At 39.8% G+C, this 10421-nt stretch overlaps 1 protein-coding gene across 1 annotated transcript in view; it reads right to left on the bottom strand.

Annotated features, from left to right (window-relative positions):
* The window catches only part of samm50l (sorting and assembly machinery component 50 homolog, like), a 12125-nt gene continuing 1704 nt past the window's right edge, over positions 1 to 10421 (bottom strand). Inside the window, exons 2-15 of the mRNA XM_053415205.1 lie at positions 8637 to 8750; positions 8256 to 8357; positions 8041 to 8128; positions 7771 to 7877; positions 6894 to 7024; positions 6389 to 6476; positions 6124 to 6252; positions 5910 to 5981; positions 5420 to 5506; positions 5111 to 5181; positions 4765 to 4832; positions 2389 to 2535; positions 1980 to 2121; positions 1 to 907 (exon numbers count right to left, since the gene is read on the bottom strand). Coding sequence (XP_053271180.1) covers positions 862 to 907; positions 1980 to 2121; positions 2389 to 2535; positions 4765 to 4832; positions 5111 to 5181; positions 5420 to 5506; positions 5910 to 5981; positions 6124 to 6252; positions 6389 to 6476; positions 6894 to 7024; positions 7771 to 7877; positions 8041 to 8128; positions 8256 to 8357; positions 8637 to 8750 — 1392 coding nt within the window. The 3' untranslated portion in view covers positions 1 to 861. The remainder of the gene's footprint in view (positions 908 to 1979; positions 2122 to 2388; positions 2536 to 4764; positions 4833 to 5110; positions 5182 to 5419; positions 5507 to 5909; positions 5982 to 6123; positions 6253 to 6388; positions 6477 to 6893; positions 7025 to 7770; positions 7878 to 8040; positions 8129 to 8255; positions 8358 to 8636; positions 8751 to 10421) is intronic.

Genomic DNA, 10421 nt, shown 5'->3' with positions numbered 1-10421 from the left:
TAAAGTTTTAAGTGTTTATTTGTGAAGAGCTTCAACAACATCAAAAAGAGGACTAAAGGTAAGAGCACTGGTGGTAGATGTTGCTCAGGGTGTGGAAGGTCATGGCGATGGGGAGGGGTCTGGGAGTGGCAGCAACTCAAACCGTCATTCTTTACATCTGACATTATTTGAACAATCCACTTTGGCATGAGGGTCGACTCCTATCCTACATGGTTGTTCATTCCCTCTCTACTACAATCGTTCAATTTACACAGTACAACTGAACCTAAGTCATAGAGAGTGCAGTGGACACTAGCATCAAGTCATGCAGCTGGAAAAAAAACAACCTGGAAGGCAAACTGGGAACATGCCCCAAATCTCTTCAACTTTCCAGTAAATAAATTACTTTGTATCACCATAGGAAACAGTGGGTGACATCACTGGTACCTGACTTTGAAGGACATAGTGCCAACGCTGGAGATTTCAAACTCCGGTGAAAGGATCAGTGACTCAAATTAAAATAAAGTCTCAATTGAAGAGAGAAACGCTGACATGCTGTGACAGTTTGTAGAATATGCAGTTTTTGTCACATATTGGGGCTATCGCTCAATAATTCTGAGTTATGGTTCCTTTCAAGTCTGGTCGGCGAAAATAATGTTCAGTTTGGAAATAGGTTCCCGGGTTTTACGGCCCAGCACTGGAACTTTGTCCTACAGAGGAGGGTGTATCAAAGGTGGGTTGGGGGGGCTCAGGCACATTTCCCCAGGACATAAGTACTCATGTGTCACATATTCTACAAGTTACACTTGATTAACAACAAAATGTTCTCCCTTTTCGAAGCAAGTCCTTTGCTGGAGGACTGAGATCAGCGGAGTGACGAGGTTACAGGAAGCGAATTCCTGCTCCGAACTGGACGCCGTCACATATCCTATCACAGGAGAGAAGAAGAAAGACAGGTTATGATTGATTTTGGGGCCAATATGATTTAATGATCAGACATGAGGAGAGCGTGGCCTAGGGGATAGAGCGTGTGTTCTGCAACAAGAAGGTTGCTGGTTCGAATCCCACTCTTTCCCATCTTCATGCCTAAGTCAATCAAATTTATTATAAGTGTCCTTGGCAAGATACTGAACCCCTAAAATGGCCCCTCAGAAATGTTGAGTGTACTAAAAATGTAAGTAACTTTGGACAAAAGCGTCAGCTAAATGACATGTAATGTAACATGAAGCCTTTTATGTAATGAGGGGTGTCATTTTCAAGTTGTTTCCTATCAACCGTAATCATTTTATGGTCTGAAAACTTTTTAATACTTATTTTAGGAGCTTGGAGTGCCTTGTGTATTTGGAGCAGAAAAAAAGAGTCTGACGTCATTTGCAGCTTTTTGTCAACCTGATAAAAGGAAATCTGACTAACTCATGCTTAGTCCATAGCTGCAGTTTGAGGTCAGCATGGTAACCTTTTCATGGTAATTTGATTACCATGGTTAGCAAGTACCTTCTTACAGTGTTAGAATGCTAACATTTGATAATTGGCACTAAACTGATAGTGCACCTTTGACTTTACTTCAAGGTAAAGGTAAAGAAGAGCACTAGAATGCGTGGACCCCATGTCACCCATAGTTGATAAGTTATTTCAGTGTGGACCTAAGTGGTGGAATGGCTGACAGACGCACTATAATCCACAAAGCCAGGGCCTAAATCAAGTGAATGGTCTGTTTCCTACCCTCTTGTTCCCACAGTACAAGTTTTACTATTCAAATGTCCACACACACATATTCATTCGTTGCATCTATGCTCAGCACTTTCTCTACCACAAGGCACAGCCGTCAGGGGCAATTTGGGGCTCAGAAGTTCAGTTTCTTGGCCAAGGACACTCGGCACGCAGAATGAGGGAGAATTGGATCAAATTTGCCAAACCTCTGCTCTACCATCTGAGCCACAGCCAACCATGTGAAAACATTGCCAGAGTTGGTGAGACTTAGTCTAGAGCAGGACTCTTACCTGTCTCCACTCTGAACTCCCATGGGCACGCAATAGTTGAGCTCCAGTCTGGCGATGTTTCCAAGGCGCAATACGATGCCTGCTCCGTATGACCAGCGGATACACTCAGCTAGTTTCTGAAGGTGTGCCCGGGGACCTTCACCTGCACAACAAACACTCATTTTCATATCACTTTTTAAAGTCCATTCTTCTTTGAGTCCACGTAAATGTTTGTGTCAAAATTGAAGAAATTCCATTGAGTAGTTTCTTAGATATTAAATTCACAACAATGAGACGGGACAGATGGACGGATGTAGGGATGTAGTACCTTTTGAAGAAACATTTCATCTACATTTGTACATTACTATTTAATGGTTTTAATATAATAATAATCATCATCATGATGAAAATACATTTTTAATGCACTGACCGTAGTTGAGGTTACAGAGGTTGCCGGCATTGAGAAAGAAATGGGTCCTGAAAAGGTCTCCGAAACCACCCTTGCCTGGTCTGAAGGGTAGAGGTGTGTAGAGGTGCAGGCCACCAGCCCAGTACGCCTCTCCACCCAGATAATCACCTGGAACACACAAAGGAACACGATATCATGGGACATATCTAATTACAGGGTTCATACACATTTTGACCAATGGATTACCATGACTTTCAATAACTTTAAACCAAATTTTCATGACCGAACATTTTGTGAAATCTCGGTGTATACGCGAAAAAGTGACACAATGTAAGTTAAACTAACAAATAGAATTCCAAGGCATACAGTATACCTTAAATGACACAAACCCAAGTATGCCTGCTTATATTTTTAACGTTTTTCTTTAAAAGCATATGAATTATTTAAAACTCAGCGTAAATGAGCTAGGGATGGGCATTCGATTAAATTGTCTTAATCGATCGTCGGGAGAATCAACATAGAAAACACAGCGTGTTTCCTCATTGAGATCTTTATTACAAGACGAACAACTCTTGCGGCAGTTAAACGGGATCAGTTCAATGGTTACACTTGAAAATATGCGCTGCTGTAATGGTAAGCCCCGATGAGAGAGAAGCTAGCTGCTGAGAGCTAGGTGGATTTGACGGTTCTCGACCTCTCAGTCCGGTTGTTGTCACGCCCTCACTCCCGGAGCCCCTCACCCAGACCCGGGTCTGTCCGGGTTCCCTTCCCCGTGTACGGACATGAAGCCGAGCGAGCAGCGGAGGCTAGCTTCGGGCTGCTTCCTCCAGCTGCTAACATCTTCGCTGTGCTGCGTTCAGTGCAACTCAGATATTCCAACCTCCTGCCACATAGCGAACATGCAATAGTTTTCATCGATGAAAAAATAATGTCATCATCGAAATTCTTAATGATCAATTCATCGATCGTCGACTAATTATGCCAATCCCTAAAATAAACGACATGAAAATATGAATATAACCATTTTCCATGACTTTTCCAAAAATTTTGGGAGATTATTTTTTTCCATGACTTTTCCAGGCCTGGAAAAACACATTTTAAAATTCCATGATATTTCCAGGTTTGCCATGACCATACGAACCCTGAAATTAAGTTCTCTGTGTCTAGTGGTAGTGATTAAAGCTACCTCAGCACCTTAAAAAAAGGGCCACGCCACCACATGAGGGCCAAGTAAAACTTCTGTTTACTTTAACATTTGGACTATTTTTCAAGATAGAATTCACAAAACTGTAACTTTTTCAAATATTTCTCTCTCTGACACAATATGTTACAAAAGTTTTTTGTATTTGACCACACATTAGCCATTACCCTCTAACTACACTAAATGTTGTTTGGAGCTTTCCTCAGACCACGGTCACCACATTACAGGGCTAACGCTGATACGGTTCTATTTCAAGTCTGTGAAATACGATCTGTGAGTCTCCAGCTGTAAAGGGGGCTGCTAAAGCTCAATATAAATCAGCCAATCACATCACTGGGGTCAATGCTCTAAACCAGCTGGGTCAATCATAGTGATGCTTCTTCTGGAAATCATATTTATGATTATTTATTATTTATATATGATAGAAAAAGATGTTTATATGACCACATCAATGTGATGCCATTTCATTTCTGTTCTCCTCAAGTCATAAAAAGCTTAATTTGTTGGAAAAGATGCTTTGACACTCTCCCAACAAAATACCAACTCTGCTGGTGCTGCCCCATCTGAATGACCCGTTTTTTTGTTATGTTCCTTGTTTTCTACTTTTTCTAATTCTCTGCACCAAAGCACCAGACAGATGCAGAGGGCAAAGCTAATTTCAAAGTCAAGAAATTACCAAAGGTGTCAGAGAGCTTGTACTATAACTTAGTGGTCGACCTATATGTTGTTTTTTTACTATTAAATGGTGATATTAAAACAAATATTATGTTACTTTGCAACAATAAGTAATAATAATGATGATAATACTCATCAGTTAAAATAGAAAATCATAATCAACAAACTAAACTCTGTCACAAAGTTCTTCTTTAATGTCTGGTGATATTTTTAATTCATCGGCCAGTTTATAAAAGACGTTAAACACTGGTATTCCTGGTGCCTAGTCTGAAAGCTGAATAGGCTGTAGAACTACTCCTCTCTCATATAATGTACTGTATTATGTTCAAAGTATTGTTATATGAAGTATGTGAGAAATACTCAGGTCTTTATGCATCTGTTCATTCGTACTTCTGACAAGCTAATAACATATTAGGTGCTGTAACCATACCCCTGGTTTTTTAATGTAGAGAACCAAGAACAATTAAATACATTTTCGTGTTAAAATTTCCTATGATTTGCAGACAGTAAACTGTTTTTACCTTCACTCTGTGGTCCAATACTGTACATCCCAAAACCTCGCACACTGGTGGGACCTCCAAGGTAGAACCTGGACCAAATACACACAAGTAAAGAAATGAATGAACGGCACAAAATGAAAGAAAAATACGGAACATTTAACGTGACAAATGGTAATTATTTAAAAAAAATTGGTTATTTTAGACTGTTTTAAAGATAGCTGTATGTTTTTATTCTTTTCAATGCATTTTGTTAAAGGAGTTCATGAACATTAAATCATTGAGAGCCAATGTTTGTTCTTATTGCATCAAGGGATTTGTTGTTTTTGACAGAAGCTAGGGATGTGTCACTTGGATAAAGGAGACAAACCTGTCAGCAATACAGGATGATTGTCCTCCAATGGGACAAAGCACCCCTCCCCACAGAGAAGCAGACAAGACCTGAGGAGATATGAAACATTTCCTTTATACACAAAACCTCTAATTCAAAGTTTTCAATAGATAGTTATTGTTTCTCTTTGCTTAGCTGCCCTCTGGTGGTTACTTAAGGTAAACACAGTTACCCAGCACAGCGTCCACAGAATCCACTGGCACTAAGTGTGTATCAAATCTACTGACTAAAATCTTTGTAGAAGCTCTTTGAAGCAAATAAAGTTGTTGGGTCTGACTGGTGTCTTACCGAGTCCCAGAAGAGGCGTCTGTTGAGCTGCAGCTCAAAATCCTCTTTCAAGAAGCTGGCATCTCCTCCTGTGTAGCCGGCCAGCTCCTGCGGGGCAAAAACACCTCAGTTTCAAGGTTCTCACACTGGACAATGCACCAGCTGTTGTCAGACAATGACGGGTACAATGTCCGTGACATTCAGCCTTCCACAGCAGCTAATCCTATTCTGAGCTTGTCCTGTACCTCCATTTATCTTTCCTTTGTTATATCTAGCCCTTAAACCTAAAACTTCTTTCAAGGAAAAATTCGGTATAAACAGTTATTTGGACAATATTAACATTGGTAGTTTTTGTTTTGTGACATGAAAATAGACCATATTTATAAGTTTTACCCATATTGAATCATGTGTGGCTCAATGAACTGTAAATAAAAAACGACTACTGGGTGGAAATTCATAATGGCATTAGATCAGGACATTTAACAGTGGAAAAATACAAATGAAAGAAGACCTGGTTGATCCGGAGTAAGGCCCCTCTGTTAGGGAAAATGGCAGAATTCCTTGAATCGACCGACACAGTGTGCTGCAAACCAAAAAATAAATAAATAAGAGAAACAACATTTAGAATCTTGCAGAGATATGATTGTTTTCAGAAGAGAAGAAATGACAAAACAAAAAAGTCTGATGTTATTGGGATACTAAGAGGAGAAATCTCCAGGTTGTACCATGAGGGCAGATTTCAGCGAGTGGCCACTCTCCTCTCGTACGGCAAAGGAAGCGCTGCGTGCCAGGCAGCCCAACTCCCTCCATACACCCTCCCACTTCAGCGTGTGGTTAGTCACCCCGAGAGGAAACTGTAGGAAGAGGGAGAACTATGGCTGAAGTGGAAGTTTTATTATAAGGAACTCTGAAACTGGAAACTTTATGGTGTATATTTATATATCAATGTATTCTCAGTGCACTCATCTCTGGTCACACACACACTCTTACGTTTAGTTCTGCCGACATGCCTCTGTCAGTCTCTTTTAAGGAGCTCCAGGGGAACTGACCGGTGACTTTGTACATGTTGAGAACGAGGCTGAAACAGAGAACACCTCCTTTAAAAACTCTGTGGTGATACATTCATCTTTTTTAATTAGAATGCGAGACGTTTCTTGAAGCAACTTAAAGCACTGTAACTGTTAAGGTGTGACTGACAAGATGCCATGCATGCTTTAGATTTAATGAGCCAAGATATGCAACAACAACACTGTGGTCCTTCCAGAAAAGGAGTTACACAGGTAACCAGAGTGAGGGTAGAACATCATGATTGTTGTCTATTCCAACTATCAACAGGATCACGTTTTACTGCAGCTTCCTCTGTTTAAACTGCACGGATGGTTGTTTGTTTTGGATTTGACTTATTCTTCTCACCCTAAAGTTTATGAGCAACGTGGCTGTTGCAGTTTTATGGGCCAACAGTGACAGAGCATACATGGGATCTGTGGGGACATACTTGCGTTCAAAATTTCCCGGCTGGGGCTTGAAGAAGGACAGGCCGTAGGATGTCTCCTTGGTGCCATATGAGAACTGGAAGGTGAGTTTCTCAGCTCGACCTAACGTGTTGGGCAGTTTCACACCCAGTACCTGGAAAACAGGAGAGAGGCTTAAACACACTGTTACGCACAATGTAAAACACACTGTAACACACGCTGTAACGCTCATTGAGAGCAGATAACACTGCACTTCTGTGGCTTTCTACTGTACACTGATGTAGTTTACTTATAAATATATTCTTATGATTAGCATAAATGAACACTGAGTGCATGCCTGTTTGTAATTATAAATCATGTACACATCATAATATTTTAATGTGTTGGACCCAGAAGTGTATGGCTGCCAATTTTCAACATGAAACCCTTAAATGTGTTATTAAAATGAAAAATCCAGAACGGATTTCCTAAAATTTCCTATGTGAAAATGCATCATTAGAGTCAAATGGAAAAAACTAAAAAAAGGATATTGATATTACATTTTCTGTTTATTCGAACTACACTGTAATAATGTGTTACATTTCTGAGCCACAGTGCGTTACAATGATCATTTGCACTCATTTATTTAAAAATTACTTTACTTTTACTATGTCCTGATTCAGTACTATCGCGATAACTGGCTGTCAATTCAATATATATTGCGATGCTGTTATTATAAAGTAACTATAATTAAATGATTCAAAGCAGAACCACAGGTGCTTTATGTATGAAGCAACTAGCTCGTCTCTGATTAAGTGACCATGTAGTTTTAGTCCTAAAGAAACTGCTGTAAAAAATGTATATATGTCAAGAAGAAATCGGAGAACAATATGAGTGACATGTCACGCCTGGCTTTCTTACCATGCTTCCTTCATTGTTGCCAACCATGGTGTTGTAGCTTCCTGTCAGCCTCTTTATCTCTTTCACCTCAAAAGTTACATCTAGACCATTGGGCAGAGCATCTTTACCTGAGGATGGAAAACCAACTTGGGTAAGGAAGGTTTGTACCTGAATATCCATCAGCTTAGAGTGCAGCGACTGTCTCATACAAAACTGCAAGAGACAGTGAAAATGCAAAAAATGTTCGTGGGCAACACTGGGAGCACGATGAATTTGCACATTACAAGATACCTTCAGACGTATCGATAAGAACCTCCACCTCATTGAAGATTCCCAGGCGGAGCAGCTTCTGCCTGGCGAGGTGAGCTTTTTTCATCACCTGTTAACAAGACCGAAACACAGTGATGCACAAAGCACTTCCACTTCTGAGCATGTCACTTCTCAATCAAGGCAATGTGTGCCGATCAGCACTTTACTGCGCAGTACAGTTGTACATAAATACATACATCAATGAGATTTTTGGCATGGAAGACGTCAGAGATTTCATAGCCGAGCAGATCCTCTTTAGTTCTTCCAAGACCCTGAATGTTGACATGTTGAACCACCACCTGCAGTCAAAAATATTGAATTTGTGTTTACATCACGTCATTCACAGTATGGATGACAACAACTTTAAATGTGCCACCTGTAAAAAATTACAAATTAAGCCTTACACTTACAGTTAGTCCACGCTGTAAACTAAAGTAGAGCTTATTATAAACACACGTTACTATCTATTATAAATTGATAGGTATTGTGTTCTACTACAGTGGCTCAATAGTACGATTTTTACCTGGTACATAAGAGCTGCTATGATTATGCTTATACTACTACCAACTATAACTCACTTCTTTATTTTCAAGTATCTCCTGCTTTGCCTCGTGCTCCGGTTCTGGAGTCTCCACCATGTCATCAGGATTGACACCAAAGTCCCGGCCATGCATCGGGAGGGTATCCAGACTCTGCACCAATGATAAGGACACCGATGTAAATGACACTGCCTGGGAAAATGCAAAGAAACCTGACAGAAATTGTAACAAATCCCACCTTGTCATTGGTAGTATGCACACAGATGAGTCAAGTCTACTCAGTGGTGAAACTGAGGCCAGCAAAGTGTAACAGTTACACCTTGCAAATAGGCTGGACACAGACCAGCACAAACACATGACTAAGTATGGCAGCTGTCATGAAAGAGAAAGGGCGGCAGACAGTGGGTGGGGCATTATGTCAGGACTTTGCTGGTGTCCGATGCCCGACAACCGGAGGAAGTCACAGCACATGGTGAGTCAGGTCAGACAGCCAACCACAGATCATCTAATAGATTAACTAATCCATTATTTGGTATTTTAATAGGCCTTATAAAGTGGAAATATAAAAATGGTTTGCAAATGAAATAATCTATCAATAAATAATTCAAATTAAAAAGGGTTACAAAAGCATAAATCAATCAAATACATGATTTAAAGAGGTGATGGGTATTCAGCTGCGACATGACACTTCCCCACTAGATGTCCCTAAATTCTACACACTGAATCTTTAAAGGAGATATAAATGAATGGGTTCACAAACTCCCAGGTTTTAATCAGGTATTACTAATTCCTTCCTCATTGGCATTTCCACTTCCCTGCTGCTGCTCGATGCTTGTTGAAGTTTACGATGTCTACCCTCTAAGGTTGGGGCCTCATTTCACAAGCAGGGTCACTTAACATGGTTGATAGCGGTGCAGTGCCTGTCCTTAACCTGCCTGTTTGGAATGGACTTTTTTTGTTCTGTGGTAATACTGTGGAGCTACTTCAGAATTATCCATTGTCATTCCATTGCCCTGCTCAAACATTCCTAAAACATCACTTTTTATTTTTGCTGTGTGCAGCTTTCTATAAACAGCTAAGGAAGGGAGCTGCCCTTTGAAATGCCTGATTAAAAATATTTTGAAAGCAGTTTAAAAGGTGAACTAGTGGAAAATTCTACTATGAATGAACTGTTTTATTTTTGTTAATGTAACCCCCTTTACATTTTTCAACTATTAATCAATGAAACCAACTCTTTCCTAGGTATTTAAGTCTAATTATTTATAGGTCGATACATTCATTTGTATACAAATATATTAGATCATCGTTTGTTGTATAATTATTTATAACTGAAATGCTTTATTAGGGCCCGAACACCGAAATCGGTGAGAGGACCTATTGAAATTGAAAAGATTATTATTATTATTATTTTTCTTCGCTCAGTGAATTGGCTTTTTGAGGGCTTTAACGTGCTCAAAAAGTTTCTAAAGTGTACAGTAAATTAGAAATGTACGCAAGTTTACGTATTCTGAAGTATTTGGGAACGGGTGTGTCAAAACCGCTCAATAGCGCCACCTACGGAAAAGCCCCTCATTTAGCATTCACCGATCATCAAAAAAAACAAAGACTATTGTGTATCATGACTAGATGCACAAAAAAGTCCATCAGTGCATTATGAATAACGCAACAGGAAGCCCGCCAGTTTGACTTTAGTGGCCATTTTGGTCATATTCGATAATTTTTCTTTTAAGTACTCCTCCTACAGCTTTCATCAAATCAACTTACAATTTAGACGATCGTCATCACAACAAAATGGAGATCTAAAGTTATTGAAGGATTAAGTTT

Source organism: Pleuronectes platessa, chromosome 22, assembly GCF_947347685.1.
Source record: "Pleuronectes platessa chromosome 22, fPlePla1.1, whole genome shotgun sequence".
Classification (NCBI taxonomy): domain Eukaryota; kingdom Metazoa; phylum Chordata; class Actinopteri; order Pleuronectiformes; family Pleuronectidae; genus Pleuronectes; species Pleuronectes platessa.
This window is presented reverse-complemented; position numbering and strand designations above follow the sequence as displayed.